This window comes from Mesocricetus auratus, unplaced genomic scaffold (genome assembly GCF_017639785.1).
Source record: "Mesocricetus auratus isolate SY011 unplaced genomic scaffold, BCM_Maur_2.0 Super-Scaffold_100010, whole genome shotgun sequence".
Taxonomy (NCBI): domain Eukaryota; kingdom Metazoa; phylum Chordata; class Mammalia; order Rodentia; family Cricetidae; genus Mesocricetus; species Mesocricetus auratus.
The window spans coordinates 86,984,703-87,001,885 of record NW_024429194.1 but is presented as its reverse complement, the minus strand read 5'-3'; the positions used below and the strand labels follow the sequence as shown (position 1 = coordinate 87,001,885).

The 17,183-nt window shown below is 53.4% G+C and overlaps 1 protein-coding gene across 1 annotated transcript in view; it reads right to left on the bottom strand.

The window, feature by feature from the left end:
* Myh9 (myosin heavy chain 9) overlaps positions 1 to 17,183 on the bottom strand; it is an 86,741-nt gene that overhangs the window by 35,644 nt on the left and 33,914 nt on the right. Inside the window, exons 3-5 of the mRNA XM_005066947.4 lie at positions 14,935 to 15,091; positions 2,801 to 2,828; positions 1,586 to 1,679 (exon numbers count right to left, since the gene is read on the bottom strand). Of these exons, the coding sequence (XP_005067004.1) occupies positions 1,586 to 1,679; positions 2,801 to 2,828; positions 14,935 to 15,091 (279 nt within the window). The remainder of the gene's footprint in view (positions 1 to 1,585; positions 1,680 to 2,800; positions 2,829 to 14,934; positions 15,092 to 17,183) is intronic.

Below are 17,183 nucleotides of genomic sequence, written 5' to 3'. Positions count from 1 at the left end.
TGCCCACCACACACTGTGTGTTCGTAGCTTTCCTCCCACTATTTCCCTAACCCCCCCCCCATCATCATCTGTAGGCCTGAGACCTTTCTTCCCAGCCATGAGGCACATGGGCCCTTTTACTGCTCTCTAACTAGGGTCCTGTCTCCTGTCCCCCAGGGAAGAGACCCCAGTGTCACCCTCCTAAGAATTAGTCACATACCATGCATTCAATAAATAGCTGGGAAATAGATTTTACTCCAAATTCAGAGACAGAAAAACCACAGCCAGAGACCTCCTAACCTCTGTTTTTAAAATAAGCCTCCTATAAAGAATGGAAAATGGGGGGGGGGGCTGGGGGGGGAAGAAGAAACTTTATTAGTTTCTAAATATAATTCCTGACACCCTGTGGAAAAAAGTCTCAGAAAGCTTGGCATGTGGAGAGTTGTTTCTGGTTTGGTTCCAGAAGACAGCACAAGGATGTTGTGTGGCTGTACCCCAGCTACGCATGCAGAGACACACCCCAACTTCTTGGTGAACACAGTGCATAGGACACCTGTAAGGTGAAGCCAGTGAGGGCAGTAGGGCACCCCGATGACCTTGGGGGTGCACGGCTGGCACTTAAGACTTCTCGGGCCGGGTGAGGGGCTCCTCAACCATGCTCAACACTAACCACTCCCATCTGGGACCTCCCAGTATCTCTCCCAACTTGTGCCAGGAGATGAGGGGCCAGGCACCTGTAACTGGTGTGGACCACAGAGTGGGCACGTGGGACTCGGGGCAGGCAGGTGCACGCCCCACTGTGCCTGCACGGGGCACTACACCGGGCGCAACTGGAATCCAGGCCGCTCTGACGTTCCGAGAGAAGCCAGGTGATGAGGCCAAGCCCAGTCGGGAACTGCTGCTTCAGAGTGCACCAGAGGCCTGTGCGCATCACACCCAGCCCTCCTCCCGAGACAACCAGCAAGCAGAGCCTCTAAGGAAAGTTCTAGCTGCAGAAAGTGACGGTGTGTGAGGTGAAGAGCTGCTCAGGAGAATGTACAGAATCCAAGGACACACGATGATGGCAGAACACGCATTCGGTGCAGAACGTGCAGTAAAACGTGCATCTCACCTAGCCACGACACTGCTGAGTTCCACCAAAATCCACCAAGGGAGGAGGGAAAAAAGGAAGTAAGGTGACTTTCCAACTGTCTTTTCCCAGTCAAGGAAGACTGTCCACCCCGAGGCTTTTATTCCCACAACAGAACACGGATACAGGGATTTGAAGGCAAGTCCTTCTGGCCTCCATTAACTTGAGACCCTTGTCTCAGAACGTCCCTTCCAGCCTCAGAGGTAGAGAGCAGGAGGCAATTAGCTGCCACACCAAGCGTTCTGCTAAGTAAACCCTGGAGTGGGTCCAGTTTTCACAGCAACGTGGAGAGTTTGAAGGCCAAGAATGGAATGGACCTGCTACCGCCCAGCCACTCCTGGATCACTAAGCTGCTCCCTAGGGAGGTAGGGTGGGCCTCTGCTCCATTCCCAAAAGCATTTAAAGTTGAGGCCTCCACTGAAAGCCCTCCTCCTCCACCACCCCCTGCCAAGGCCCAGCGGGGCACCGGGTACTCACCTGGTCTTTCTTGCTCTTGTGTGAGGATGCCACGTGTGCCAGGTACTGGATGACTTTCTTGGTGTTCTCTGTCTTGCCTGCTCCAGACTCACCCCTGCCAAGAGAGTTGAGAGAGTCCTCGGTAAGATGTGGCTACATCCTTAGCCTCCATCCCTCTTGTCCTCCTGTCTATCACTCTGCCCTTCTGTGGGTACCCATGAGGAAGGCAACAGGAAGAAAGGGGAACAGCAAACCAAACGTGAAGTTCTGGAATCTTCTCTCAGTCTGCTTCCCATGGCCCACTAGAGGCCAACAAAACTCGATTCATAACCACTGCCTACCCTGGTCACTTGTCAGCCTTCAGAGCCAGATGTTTTGAGACATCAGGGGAAGGCAGCTGTTGACCTGGGAGCCAAAGGCACTTATATGTGTTCCCCTGAAACATCCCTGGGAGGTGGTTTTCTTATTAAGATGAACAGTAGCCAGTATCAGCCTAAAGCAGATAAAGAAGGCCACCATTGCCTGCTGGAAGACATGTGCCCTGCTGGGAATACTGGAAAAGCCAGTTGGTGGCTCTTGCTGGAGCTTGTGGTGGTCCTCTGCTGTCACCCACACAGGAGTATCACTCCTTTGAGAAGGGCTGACAAAAGCCTTAACCATGACACAAAAGCTTACTGAGACTACCGGGCAAAAGAATCACAGCCCTAAGTCCTGTCTCAGGGCAAGAGGAGGGACCTGAACAGGGAATGAGCCTATCAACCCCCTGTTAACAGGATAAAAGTATTCTTCCCCAAGAGTAAGAGCAGGGATGAATTCAATCCCCTAACAAAAATATCAGAGAGATAAACACATGCGCGCGCACACACACACTACACAGCGAGAGAGAGCAGAGAGAGAGAGAGAGAGAGAGAGAGAGAGAGAGAGAGAGAGAGAGCCAGAGAGAGAGAGATAGAGAGACGAGAGAGAGAGAGAGAGAGAGAGAGAGAGAGAGAGAGAGAGAGAGAGAGAGAGAGAGAGAGAGAGAGAGAGAGAGAGAGAGAGAGAGAGAGAGAGAGAGAGAGAGAGAGAGAGAGAGAGAGAGAGAGAGAGAGAGAGAGAGAGAGAGAGAGAGAGAGAGAGAGAGAGAGAGAGAGAGAGAGAGAGAGAGAGAGAGAGAGAGAGAGAGAGAGAGAGAGAGAGAGAGAGAGAGAGAGAGAGAGAGAGAGAGAGAGAGAGAGAGAGAGAGAGAACACTTACGTGCACAGAATGGACTGGTCTTCCCGGTCTGCAACAAAGAGGACATCAGGTTACCTTTGTTGAAAAGAAGGAACCTGCCCCTTCCCACCTCCATGAAGAGTTGCCAAGACAAGGAACAGAGACTTAAATGCTGCTCTGAAGGGACCCTTCCAGGCCTCCAACCTGGGCTGACTACACATCCCTCAGGAGGAGCATCTGTAGTGTTCAAGTCCCAGAAAGCAGCCTGCCGCAAGTCCAGGCTGTACACCAACTGCCCACTAATCCCATGAATATCAGAAGAAAATGCCCAGGCCAGGCCAAGCTCCCAACACTGTCCATAGTTAAGCAAGGAATACTGTTCAAGGAGTCAGAAATCAGAGCAGGCAGCATGACAAGGCCTAGCTTGCAATGGGACAGTTCCAGTATGGGACACTGCCTCACGGAGGCAATACAATGACTAGCCTTCTCTGAGCCCCACGCACCCCTCCATGTTGTGGGGCAGCACGTATGTAGAGGACTCATGTGAATTTGCCTACATGGTGCTTGGCCCGTGCAAGGCACGTAATGATGACAGGATAGAGGGAGCCGGCGATGAATGACAGCCTCTGACGGTGTCTGTGACACCAGTGGCAGGAACATCCAGTAGCCACCCTAGCTTCATGAACCACTCAGCAAGGAGGGATGTGAATCTTCCTCTTTACACTCTGAAAGCTAAGGGACAGACAGAACCCAATGCTCTGAAAGCTAAGCTGGGTGGTCACATTCCAGGACAATCTGCCAACCCAGGCGGATGTTGAGTGTGTCCAACTCTAAACCCTATCGAGTCAAAGTGGTTGAACCCAGGATCGTGCTATTTGGTAACATCTGAACTACGATGAGGTACTTGACTGTGGAGTTCCACAGCACAAGGTGTATAGTGGCGACTCACTACCCTTTGTGGTTATTTAGTAAGTACAGCACAGAACACAGGCCTGGTGCTGAGCCTGTGAGCACAGTAAGCTCCTGAGGGGCCACATCAGCAGTGGCAGAGGGGGAAGCAGGAGAACCAATCAGGAGGAACTGGTGGCTGCTGGTCGGATCAGCACTGCCAGACAGGAGATGCTAGACATTCATGAAGGGCACTCCTGGCTCTCGCTCCGGCTCAGGGCCCCATGTGGCAAGGTGCTGGGAGAATGACTCACGGCTTTCTGTGTGCATGGCCTCGGGACATGGAATTAGCCATCCAAAATCAGGCTGACCAGGCAGATGACCTGCCCTCCGGTAGGTGAGCTTTCTAGCTGGCCCAATCTCAGCACTGCATCGGGCTGGGTATACACTGCCATACCTACGCTGTCAACTGGCGGAGCAGGAGGAAGGCTGGACTCCAAGACGGGAAGCTGGAAAAGGAAGCCTCACACCCTACAGGGGCAGCAGCTGCCCATGCCCTTGCCTGCAGCCTTCATCCTAATCTCAAGAAATGGCCACCAAGTCAGGCACTTGGAGGCTGAGGCAGAGCCCCTGGGGACTGAAAACCAGGGTGAACTATATAGCTGAGACGAACCAAAAGATGAGAAAAAAAGGAATTGCCTTGGAGTGGGAGTATAGGGGAGCACCATGATTCCCACTCTGTCAAACTATCCCACCTCCGTGAGAACCACTCATGGAGAAGGCAACAAGGGGGCGCTCAACCTTCCCCCGCCGCGTCCTGCGTTTCCAGAAACATTCACTCTTCAAGGCTGCCCGACAAGGACTGAGCCTTGATGAGACAGGCAGGCAGGGGTACAGGAAAAAGCAGGAGGTGGCTGGGGCCGGGCTGCAAGAGAGCTAGCTATTTTCACCCCTCCCTCCCCGACGGCAGCCAGCACGGCCCACGAGGCAGGAGCAAGCATTTCTGCCATCCCAGCTCACCCTCCCCCAGCAGCTCCCTGTGGTCGGCCCCAGCTGTGGCTGCGGGCGGGCATGTTTAGTCACCGCCCCAGAGCAGGCAAGAATGTACCTGCGTGTGCTGGCGAAGCATGAACAGAAGGGGTCTGGCACTACCATAAAAGGAAACATTCTCCTTCAGAAGGAACTGTTTCCCAGGGCCGTCCAGGCCCAGGCCCTGGATGACTGGAATTCCTTTAACCGTGCAAGGAGGAGTCAGACTTTGCTACTGAACAGGAAGCAGGGTGGCCAACACACACGGACACACATGCACAGAGACATTTGGACATCTGTGCTCGGTCCTCTATGCGCACAGAAGCACACTTGCATACACACATGGACACACATGCACAGAGGCATCTGGACATCTGTGCTCGGTCCTCTATGCGCACAGAAGCACACTTGCAAACACACAGGTGTGTGTCCTGGTGCACAATGTGTGCACATGCATGCATGCAATAACATATGAGTGCATGGAGCACACACTCAGATACTTGTGTGCAAATAGATCCGCAGCACGTGTACTCACTTATGTGTACACATACACATGTACACGTACACACACACACACACACACACACACTCTCACTCACTCAGGTTTGCACACACTCCAAAAGCTTGACCCTCAGAACCAGACTCAACATGAAAGCTCAGCCTACCCTCCTCCTTGTCCTCTCCTCTCCACTTCCAGAGGCTGTTTCTGCCACGAACAGCCCAAACGCAAGTTTAAAGGAATCCCAGCCCGCTGTGCCAGACTCTGCTGAGTCGGTGCTGTCACAAAGAAGAGCTGCCAACAGGCCCCTCCTCCCTTCAGGTGAGGTCCCCAACACTCAGCACGGTAGAGCCGACTGCCTAGAGTAACTCGCACACGCTGCCCTTTCTGGAAGTTTCTGGTCCACCTCCTGACCTCTTGGTAAGGCAGGAGGTAGGCAGCTGGCAGTGTGGCTGCCTGCTTTGTCTGGTTTTCTCACAGCAGTTGGTCAGAGGTGTGTTCCTGAGCTCAGAGCATCCCTTACAGACAACGGCATCAGTTCCGAGCAGGTGGCGGGCTCTTGGCCTGAGCCTGCCCGTCCTGCTGCCTGCCGTCCCAGGGGCAGGGACTCTCCCTGACACATGTGCCAGCAGCTTGCCTCACTTACACAGTCATCTGAGTGGCTGTGCGCACTCGGAGACCAGCTGAGCGTCAGGGTTTATCTGAAACGCCCTTTTGTCTGTCTTCTACCCTGTGGCCTGGTAGTTAACAGTCCCCAGCATAACCATAGAAACACAGGCAATGAACCACCCAGGACCCCACCTCAGAGGATGTGGGTTGGGGGAGGCAACACTATGAGCCTCAGCTGTGGTTTCTAGAACTCTCTCAGTTGCAGCCTTTCCTCAGACAGAATCTTCACAAAGTCCTGAGCAGAGGGCAGTCTGACCGGCACCGGCCATACACCCACAGCAGTTAGGAAGGAAGCCATTAGCTGTGGCCCTGGAACTAGGCCCTACCCTTGACCTCCGGGAATGAACAAGGTCTGCTCTGAAGACCTGCAGAGGTGAATACTCGAGCCCCATTAGGATGCTGTCCTTAACCACCCCACACTACATCTCCAAACTCCCAAAAGAGCCTTCCAGAACCACAAGAAAGGATCTGGTGAGTGAAACATTCAGCAGTTGGGCTCTTCCCATCCCTGGCGTGACTTTAAACCCAGAGGCTGAGTCCATGGAATGAGGTCACAGAGCTGATGTGGCCACCCTGATTGGACAGGTTTCTAGCTAACTCAGAACGCCTGAGGCCTGGCTGCAGGTGTTTCATCCCAGGCATTTAGATTCCTACACATGGGGGGGGGGGGCACATGCTATGGCTCACTTCCTCTGTGAGAGGAGCTATGGCTGATTCTTGTCCATAAAAGGCTGTGAGGCTTGAGACTACTAGCACAGTGGTGACATCAGCCAGACAGGAAGTACAGGAAGGGTGCAGGCCGCTACTAGAAGTGACTCATGGCCAGGCTCAGAGTGTACCTCCCAGGAGGAACTGTCATAGGCCCTAGCTGGGTAAGTGCCCTGCCTGAGGAAGCCCCATCCCCGGGTCCACTGGGTTCTCTGGGGCTGAGAAACGGATATGGTCAAGGGAGGCCAACAGTGGATGGCAGCAGCAGAACAGGCAGCATGCCTTCCTGAGTAGGGACTGTGCCGAGCAGACCCCTCCGAATGCGCTCTGGAGAAATCACACAGCAGAGCTGAGGGCTGCCGACTGTGTGCAGACTGTGTGGGCTGGGTGACCTCTGCACTGGGTCACCCCGGGCAAATGCTGAAACTCCAGAGCCCTGTCTCTGGATACCACCTGGGTGTCAGGAAGTCAGGTGGCAGGGGACTATGCAAAGAACATGAAACGCATATAAAAAGTGGGAAGGCCTCAGTGTGGCCTGGAGGGAGATAAGGCCTCAGATCCTGAGGAACCTGACAAATTTGACTCAGGCCTTTTCCCAGTAAAAGCACCGACAGAGGCCAGAGCATCATGAGAGCGAGCTTTTGAAGAGCTCTGATGCCTCCCCCCCCCCACCCATCACAGCCTGGGTGACACACCAGGGAAGCAGACAGAAAGGTGAGAATAAAGAGTGTGAAAACCACCTCCGCTTCCTAGTGATTGGCAGGAGCTGCAGACAGGCTGAACAGTCTCTAACAGGCAGCCCTTTCAGAAGGAAGCCCCTGGCCCTTAAGCCCAGAACGTGGTCCAGGCCACACAGGTAATTTGCTCACTCAGCAGCAGTCTCCGCTAGAGACAGATGGACTTGACTCCGTGATCTGTGCTCCTCGGGAGACCTGGTCCAAGAAGCCTGGACCCAGGGTGCAAAGGGCAGGAGTTAGGCAGCCCTCCCTGTCAGGCCCGGGATGACTCGACCTTCACTGTGCTATGAGTGAATGAGACCCCAAACAAGCCTTCCCTTGGCCTGATGTACCAGCAAAAAATCTCGGGTGCACAAGCAGACCATTTCCACTCCTCTGCCAGCAAGGCTGAGAGAAAATGTTCTGGACTGGCGGCTCACCTGGCACAGGTGGCTCCAACAGGTTTCTCAGGCTGGAAACCCAAAACCACCTGAGTGCCCACTGCCCACGGCAAATGCCTTCGGGAAGCACCCTGGCCAGCTCCGCCTTGCTCAGTGGAAAGGGGGCCTTGCTGGATCCTGGACAGAGGGTGAGGAGCCACAGGTGACGGTTCTGCAGAGCTGAGCTCTTGAGGAAGGGGCAAAAGGAGAGCAGGACAGAAGCAAAGCAGGGCAGACGGGAGCCAGACGGACACGGTCGGGCAAGGCTCAGGGAGAACTGACGCCCAAAGCACCAGCACCCAGCCACCCCGGGACAAGCCAGGACACCAGCGAGAAGAGCGGCAGTGTGCAGGGCGCTCTTCAGGACGCCTGGACCTCCAGCAGCCTTGCCAGTCCAGTAAGAGGTGCGCCGGAGGCCGCCAGGAGGAGCACGCCATGGGAGCACGGCTGCACGCCCTCCCCTTCAGCTTGGCGCTACTGTACCTCCAGACCGGCTGAGGGTGTACAGACAAGACTGTGAACAGGGGTGACTCCCCTAAGCTGTACTGCCTGGAGGCTAAAAACCACCTTAGGCCCTTGGAAGTCAATCCTGAGCTGACACCCCAGGGGTCAAGACTACAGGAACTTCATGTGCGCAGGCTGCCCACTTGTTCACCTCTCTCTGGCTTCAGAGAATTATTTTTGTTCTCATCTGATCGCTTCCCTCCAGAAAGCCAACGGGAAGGCAAATGCCTGTCTTCTCTGAACACGGTGCTGTCTAGTCCTGGCACACTGGGCCACAGCCCCCTGCAGTCCCTGCCAGGGCTTGGGAGAGCAGGACACACGCTGGTACAGCAATGCTGACAGCAAGCAAACGTGGCCAGCCCACTGGATTTTACAGGTGGATCCTTTTAAACCTGTATGTATGTCTGTGTGCCTGGTGCCCTCCGAGGCCAAAGAGGGCATTAAACCCCCTAAAGCCGGAGTTACTGACATCCGTGAGCCACCGTGTAGATGCTAGGGACTCAACCCTGTCCCTCTGGAAGAGCAGCCATTGCTCTCAACCACTGAACCATCTCTATAGAGATTTACCTTTTTTGAGGGGGTGAGGGTGGATGGACTAACAAAACCATGGGGTCAAGTTTCCAACCACTCTCAAAGTAGCTTTGTTGGCCCGGGTTAAAGCATGGGGGCAAGTGGGGAGCACCACTGTGGAGTTGGGTGGAAACCATAACGCTGAGTTGTGAAAAAAGGATCGTTCACTGGGCTGGGGATTCAGCTCAGCAGAAGCCCTAGGTCATGCACTGGGTTCAATCCCTGGCACACAAAAAGGAAAGAAACCAACCAAAGGATCTACGTAACACACCTCCTCTTGAGAAAGAAGAGCCCGAATGAGAGAACAATGAAACCGATGAGATTATGATACAGTAGTTCACTCCAGGAGCAGACCAGCAATCACGGGAGCAGCATAGAGCAGCCTCCTAGCTCCAGAACTGTGGTAGAAGTAGGCGGGAGGCTTGTGCACCTCGGTGTCTCTATTAGCTGGTGTGTCACTTGGAACAAAGTGACATTCTCCTAGAAGACCCACAGAGGCCATTACTGCTGCAAGGCTGAAGCCCCTCTGGAGATACAGTGAAGTTAGTCCACGCCTGTGGCTCTGAGACTAAGAAGCCCCTGGAGGAAGCACCTGCTCATCTGCCAGTAGTAAACAGGCTGGAGGGGGTGTCAGGACTGGGCACCGGGAAGGTCCCACGGAGGCTGTGTATTCAGTCTCCTACTACCCCCTCTCCAGGCGCCTGCCATGCAGACCAGCACTGCCTACAGTCACTCCTGAAATTATCTAGCCTGGCCACGTTAGTTGCACCAGGTTGAGAGACAGAGAAAAGCAAAAAACTCCATCATGCTATACTGTTGTCTCATACATAGCCAGGCCAGCCAATTAGCAAGTGAAAAAGCGAGAGTCCTACTCTATCTGGTCCAGACTCCACATTCTTCCCAGAGACAGCTCTCAAGGCCTGTTCACAAGACTTCACACTACAGCTACGGCTGAGGGGCCCAGCAGACCCTTGGCTGTAGCCTACAAAGTGCCAACTGGTTTTCTAACCCCCGTGCCTACCCCAGCGGCCCTCAGAGTTCCAGGGCACACCACCTCACGTGGGATGCTCTGATCCTGAGGAGCTGGCGCATCTGGTACTTCTGGGTACCAATCAGCAATCCTCTAGGCAGGACCTGTGTCTGCACGGGTGAGCAGTCTACAGTGCACAGCACACAGGAGGCATGAGGCTAGTCCTAGCAAGGGCCATGCCACACAGACACAGGGCACGGCCCTCCTCAGGCAAGCCACGCTGCCTCCTAAAGCACGCTGTGGGGCACAGGGCTGGCTCCACACCTCCCCATCAGACAGAGGTCTTTGTGTGAGAAGGCTGGTCAGGATGAGGCCTCCTGGCCTGCACATTCCTGCTTAAGTGGAGCTATCGTATCTGTGGCTTCCCGCTGCTCCAGCTCCAGCTAAAATACTGTCCTAGCCTAACAAGCTGAGGGCCCCACTTCGGGAGAACTCCTTCAAGGACTAGCCAGAAAAGAAGAGGGGCAACGGTAGCTATGACCTCCTGTTCAGAGACTCAAGAAACGCCCAGTTCCCACGGACGACACATCAGCTCGTGCGCCTGAACCCATCCCTTCACCTGTGAGCCAGGGGGACCATGCTTGGATGGGAAGGTGGCACACAAACCTCACTGTCACCAGCAAGGTCAGCCAGCCACCAAGAGGAGCATGCTCATCCGCTGGGCACTGGAGCAGCTGCTCATAACCAACCACGGGCAGGGCAGCTTCCACAGAGAAGCCAAGAAGGGATGGAGAGGAGGACAGCACAGTGCAAGGGGCAGGGCAGGGCTGCAGTGTAGGGCAACTCTGCCGCCTCCCTGCGAGAGAACCAGACCTGGTCCACAGCTAATAAGCATAGCTTCTTTCCTACCTGCATTTAGACAGCTGAGCTCAAGGCGAACTCCCCCACTGACCAGATGAACACTCACTCTTACCAACAAGGGCACCAGAGAAGGTCAAAGGCATCTCTCCCCCCAGCGCCCACCCCCGGGGGGGGGGGTCTGCTGCCTGACTTCTACATGCAGCCCCTGTGCCTGCCCTGGGATGCACCTGCACTCTACAAGCTGGGGGCAGCAACACAAGTTCACGCTCTCACCCGGTTCCTAAGGCTGAGATGCTTCTTAATAACCAAGGTGGCAAAAATAAAACAAATGGAGAGCCAGAGTTAGAGTGGTAAGATGACCGTGCAAACACAACTTTCAACCCAAGGCTGGAGATTAAAACAACAAACAAGGCCGTGCAGGCATGGCTGGGCTGCACCATAACCACTTATTACCATAGGCAGGCCAAGGTTCCCATGGTCTCCACCTCCACAGTGCCTTTCCCTGCCACACCAGCCTCTGCAGCCACAGCGTCCTTCAGCTCCAAGACACCTGGCACCTGTTGGCACTGCACTGGCACCGGGCGGCAGCAGCTTGCCTTGATATGCATCTATGGCCCTGGATCTGTCAGCAACATGTCTTTTCTACCCATCAAGAGCAGGGCAACCCTTTGGGTATCCTAGCATTTTCTATCACATGTTTGTGTGGACTAAGCCGGACACCATACACTCCAATGCCCTATTCTGTGCCCATAGCAGACAATACTAATCTATCCCAGAAATCTCTGAGATTGTATTTCAAACCCTCGACAGTACAGGGTGCAGACAACTGCTGATTAACCAGAATTAAGAGTCAGAGGAAAATCCATCTGTACAGCTTAGTCTAGGGATTTTCAACTGGGGATAATCTTGTCCATCCAGCAACTCTAACGGGAGTGGCTGGGGATATTTCTGTCACAACTAGAGAGAATGAAGAAAAGAGGCCAGGATACTACTGTGCATCCTACAGTACCCCAAACGTCATATTTGAGAGAGCCTGTCTTAATCTGACAAATAGGTAAAATAGCTTACAATCTACCATCCAAACCAGGATAAAACTGAGAGAGCCACAGGCAGTGACCAAGACTATATAGGCAAACCACAGCACCGAAGGGCTCCGAGACAAGGAAGGGCCCCAGGAGGGGTCAAAAAGCTTGTCTCATAAAAGTCCCCAGACAAAGCCACCAACTACCCTATTTGGCAGAATAAATGCTAGTATGTCATAAGCCAACTCAGGAAGGAAATTTCTGTCTAGTTCTTGGGGGAGGGGAGGCAGAAGAGGAACCATCTGGCCATACCTTTTAAGATGGGGAGGGGGGCCGCCAGCAAGCTCTAAGTCTTCACCCCAAATCAGGGAGTAACAGGCTCCAACAGCCTGAAGACCAAGGCTCCACCTACAATACCTGGTTTAGGGTATGAATCCAGGGTCCCTTTTGGAAACACTCTCTACTAGTGACCCACGGTGTCAAAGGCAGGCTTGTATGACTAACTTCTTTCACGCCCCAAGAACAAGAAGACACCTACTGCTAAAGGCTTTGTGGGCTCACTGTGTACAAGAATACACTTAGTAGGTCCACTTGGGAGCTAAAGAGTTCTAGCAAGCCCAAAGCAAAACAGAAAGCAAAGTGGGGCCTCTCAGGCTGAGGGTGAGAGAGCGGTGACCCCAACAGCCACACAGACCATCCCTGGAGAAGCGCTGGGCTTGTAGGGCCCCACACTGACAGCCACTCCCTCCGCCTGCTCTTGTTCTTGTGGTCCAGGCCAGCTCCTGCCCTGATGAGGCTGCTCTGCTATGGACAAGACACATCACTTTATCTCTCTCTTAACCATTTCCGGTCTATGGGATCTTCAGAAACCCTTCCTCAAACTTTCTCCTTTCATTTCTGGTCTATGGCATCTTCAGAAACCCTTCCTCAAACTTTCTCCTTTCGAATGAATGAAGCCTGGTCAACCCTCTTGGGAAATGTGATGAGGGTCTGAGAGCCCAGCTCCAGTGACTCGCTGCTGGGGCCCCTCTCCAATGACCGCCTAGAAGCGGGCAGCTGAAACCCTGGTAAAGAATGAGACCACGCCCTACTCAGGGAACCCCAGTGCACTGCGCGCGCCGCGCTGCTGGAGAGCCAAGGGACAGTGACTCAGAACCTAGAGACAGAGACTCCAGACGCCTATGGAATCTCACAAAATGTTCTCCCACCAGACTGCTCTCATTAGCACTTTCAAACAGACATCCACTTTAAAGCCAAAGGGCTGGCTCTCTGCAAGGAACCCTGATAGATGTGAACAAAAGCCAAAGATTAGGCCAAACTTGCACATCCTGCCTAATTAATAACCCGACTGCGGGCAGAGTGAAGGGTACACACTGCCATTTTAAACCACCAAACCAGGGCAAAGCGAATACGAGGGGTGTCGCCACCAATGCCCAGATGGACTGCAGGACTTACAAAACTAAGAATGCAAAAGAAACCACTACCAAAACAAGTCGGCCATTCTGTTTGGGAGTCGAGCCTGAGTTCGGATTGCATAAGCAACTTCCTAAGAATATGAGGGCAGCATGGGCCTGGTCCATACTGAGGAGAGAAAATAAAAGTTTAAAATGCCGGAGTCCAACAAAGCATTGCCAGGGTCTGATGCAAAGCTGGTTTCAGTCTTCTCCCTGGGGAGCAGAGGGCTCCAGAGAGTAGTAGTGCCTCACCATTGTGTGCAAGCCCTGTGTGCAAGCCCTGAGTGCAAGCCCTGTGTGCAAGCCCTGTGTGCAAGCCCTGAGTGCAAGCCCTGTGTGCAAGCCCTGTGTGCAAGCCCTGTGTGCAAGCCCTGAGTGCAAGCCCTGAGTGCAAGCCCTGAGTGCAAGCCCTGAGTGCAAGCCCTGAGTGCAAGCCCTGAGTGCAAGCCCTGAGTGCAAGCCCTGAGTGCAAGCCCTGAGTGCAAGCCCTGAGTGCAAGCCCTGAGTGCAAGCCCTGAGTGCAAGCCCTGAGTGCAAGCCCTGAGTGCAAGCCCTGAGTGCAGGCGGAGCAAGTGTGGAGCCCTGAAACAGAAAGTCCTGCCTGCCAGAGAAATACATGGAGCTCCCCGAGTCAGCAGGGGTAGAGGGGGGTGGGGAGGGTTCTTCATGTGTCTAACTCTAACCACAGTCTTGAAAAGTTGTCAGCTGGCAGGCGGAGGCCAACAGTACAAAGAGTTACAAAGCTGAACCGAAGGCCAGAGCTGTGAAGGTAAGAAGAAAACAGAGCCAGAGCAGTGACAGAGAGAACACCTACAACGTAGGCTGAAACGAAGCATGGAGATGCGCAAGACAGGAGGATTCTGAGTTCAAGACCATCCTGGGCTACATAGTGAAGGGCTGTCCCGGAACCCAAAGAAAAAAACAAAAACACAAGTGTTGACGGAGTTGGGAAAAGGTGGTGAGGACAGGAAAGTGTGACAAGCCTAGGTTCTTGGCTTGTAGTAGCCACATGCGAGGACAGACAGACTGCTTGGTAGTGATCAGGGACAGTACCAGTGTACAGCCAGGCAGTGACGGCAGAAGCCACTCTAGTGGCCCAGAGCTGAGGATGAGCCTAAAGGAGCACCCACAGGCAGGAGCAAGAGAGCCATGGAGCCAGCCAAGTAGGCAGGGGAGGAGGGAGTCTAAGGGAACAGAGGGACACCTGGAGGAAAGGCAGGGAGTGGGAGACTGCCCCACACCAGGGAGAGGGGAAGAAGGTAGGCACTCAGAAGTATGGAGGTGATGGGTGCTCGGTCAGTCAGTCGAGCCAGGAAGTAGCCAAGGGGTGTGGCCAGGAGGAGAAAAATTAGTAAGCATCCACCCAAAGCCCTTTACACAACAGAGAACACACGCAAGTTGGAGGGGTACCGCCACCAGGTGAGACTTCATATCTGTTCTCTAAGAAGGGAGTGCACTCCAGCGTATTACCAACTGTGTGCGAAGAAAACACAGGGAAAAAGAGGGAGAAAATGAGGAACTGATATAATGACCTAGAACAGATCCGAAAACTGATGTGGGCAACTCTTGGAGGGATGAGTACGCCAGAAAAAAAAAAAATCAGTACGTGGTCTTGGAAGTTTCTAGAACAGTCTATCAACATATAAATGTGTCCTTTATATAGCCATTGGTCCTGGCTCTCATATGATGATACAACAAGCCTCTGTGACGCACAGCCCCATCACCAGCCACCAGAGAGAGGAATGGGACAGTAAATATGGATCAGCTCTAAGTGTCTTGACACCTCAGATAGGGATGGAACCCCTAGAAAGGCCAGGCGAGGGCCTCAGTGCCCCAAAACACTCACCCTGCATCATGCTCCTGTAGGCAGTGTCTGTGATGGCGTAGATGTGGGGTGGCATCTCATGCCTCTTCTTGCCCTTGTACATGTCCACAATCTCCTCTGAGTAGATGGGAAGGTTCTTATAAGGGTTGATGACCACACAGAACAGGCCTGAATAGGTCTACAGAAAGCAACAGAAGGCAACGGGTTAGCAAGTCTGAGTGCCGACAGCATCCAACCTTTGTGTGGCTGAGTGTCCCGTTTCCATGACCACAACTCAGCCTAGAGAGAAAGTGCGCTCTGGTGTTCCTGCTCCTGTTGGCATACGAGCACTCTCTCAACACAGGTGGCTGCTGGCTTTCCAAGCTGACAAGGGTGCATCAGACAAGGGCCATATAAAAACATACAGAGGTCCAGTTACAAAACTCAGGTTCCGCCGGGCGGTGGTGGCACACACCTTTAATCCCAGCACGCGGGAAGCAGAGGCAGGCCGATCTCTGAGTTTAGACCAGCCCTGTTCTACAGAGTGAGTTCCAGGAGAGGAAGAACTGTGGAGAAACACTGTCTTGAAAAACAAAAAACCCAGATACTAGGACAATTAAGAGATGTGTCTGGCCGGGCAGTTGGTGGCGCATGCCTTTAATCCCAGCACTCGGGAGGCAGAGGCAGGCGGACCTCTGTGAGTTCGAGGCCAGCCTGGTCTACAAAGTGAGTTCCAGGACAGCATCCAAAGCCACAGAGAAACCCTGTCTCGAAAAACAAAAACAAAAAAACAAACAAACAAACAAAAAAAAGATGTGTCTGCCATTGTGAGAGATGCACAAAGATAAAGGACTCAACGTATCTCAGAAAACTGCAAAGAAGCACAAGTTATTCTACACTGACACACATGCTCCAGCCTTCTAGCACCAGGAATGCTGGGTCCTCACCCTGGGTCCTCAATGGCTGTTAGCTCATACCATATATTCTTGTGCAAATCCTTCAAAAACATAAAGGCCACCTTCGGATCCTCTGAAAGCCTTCTCCAGGGGCAGAAACTCAAAACTGTCAAGACCCTTAATGCCAGACACCTACAACATGCCCAATATTCCAGGTCTGCTTTGACCTTTAAAAGCAAAGCCCTGGAGTAGATACCCAGAGTCCAAATCCCAGCTGGGGTACGGGGTGGGGTCCTTACCCTCCTTCCTCCACGTCCCAGTCTGTGGAAAGAGCATGGATAGAGGCTGCCACTTGCTGCACGGTGAGGAGTAGGAACACAGCGACGTGGGGAGCTACTGTTTGAGACGCGGGAAAGCTGCTTCCTACAGTGAGCTTACACAGCTCATTCCTCCATGTTTCTGGAGGAAATGCCTACAATGCCTTGCAACTGATTCTAATAAATTCCCTGCTCCTTCCAAACAACAGGACTCCTAACCGGCACATGAGACACCCAGGGATTCTCAGTTTGGAAGACATGGCTGTCTTCAAACAGCAATAGCACCCTCCGCACTATCTTTGTGGGAAAATGACTTCAAACTGAAGGGAAGGCTGGGGAGTGAGGCTCAGCACCCAGACTCCACACCAAAACTGCTCCCTTTCTGCTAAGGGACAGTCAAAGGTCACAAGGCTTGATAAACTCAGGCCTCAAGAAGACCAAGGCCAACCTCCTCGGTCTGGAGGGCCAACTCTCCAGACATCCTTTGCTTCCCTCACTCCATGCTCCCTGCATCTCCGCTGTAGAGTTCTATCCCTGGTCCAGGAGCAGCCCATCTGGGGAGCTGGCTGTGGTATGTATCCTGCCCCTTCCACCTGTGCTCTCTCTAGTAGACTGTAAGACTCAACTCAGAGGCTTGCACACAAGACAGGCATGAAGACAGGGCTCTTCCCCAGCACTGACCAATGGTTCTCCTTGGAACTGTGAACAAATGCCAGGCTGAGGACAAAGCTCAGAGGACCCCACCACCCAGATGCTGGCCAGTTGCTCTCCTGAAGGAACTCTCTGTACCCTAACCAAGTGACCCAGACACTAATAAAGACTTCCTTCTTCCCAGGGCGTTGTGGGAGTGGGATGGGGGGGCTTCGGTCAAGTGTTCTCCTTCCAACTACCCTATTTTCAAGGGATCCGAAAGATTAAAGCAAAGAAACCCAAATGAGACACTGGCTTGGGTGGGAAGAAGGGAATAAGGTCATCTTATGGTGTCCTCTGTGTGAATGGCAGATGGCATCAGGTGGGGACAAAACAGAAGGCTAGAAAATTGTGAGGTCATCCCAGGATCTCCAAACAATTGGACTTT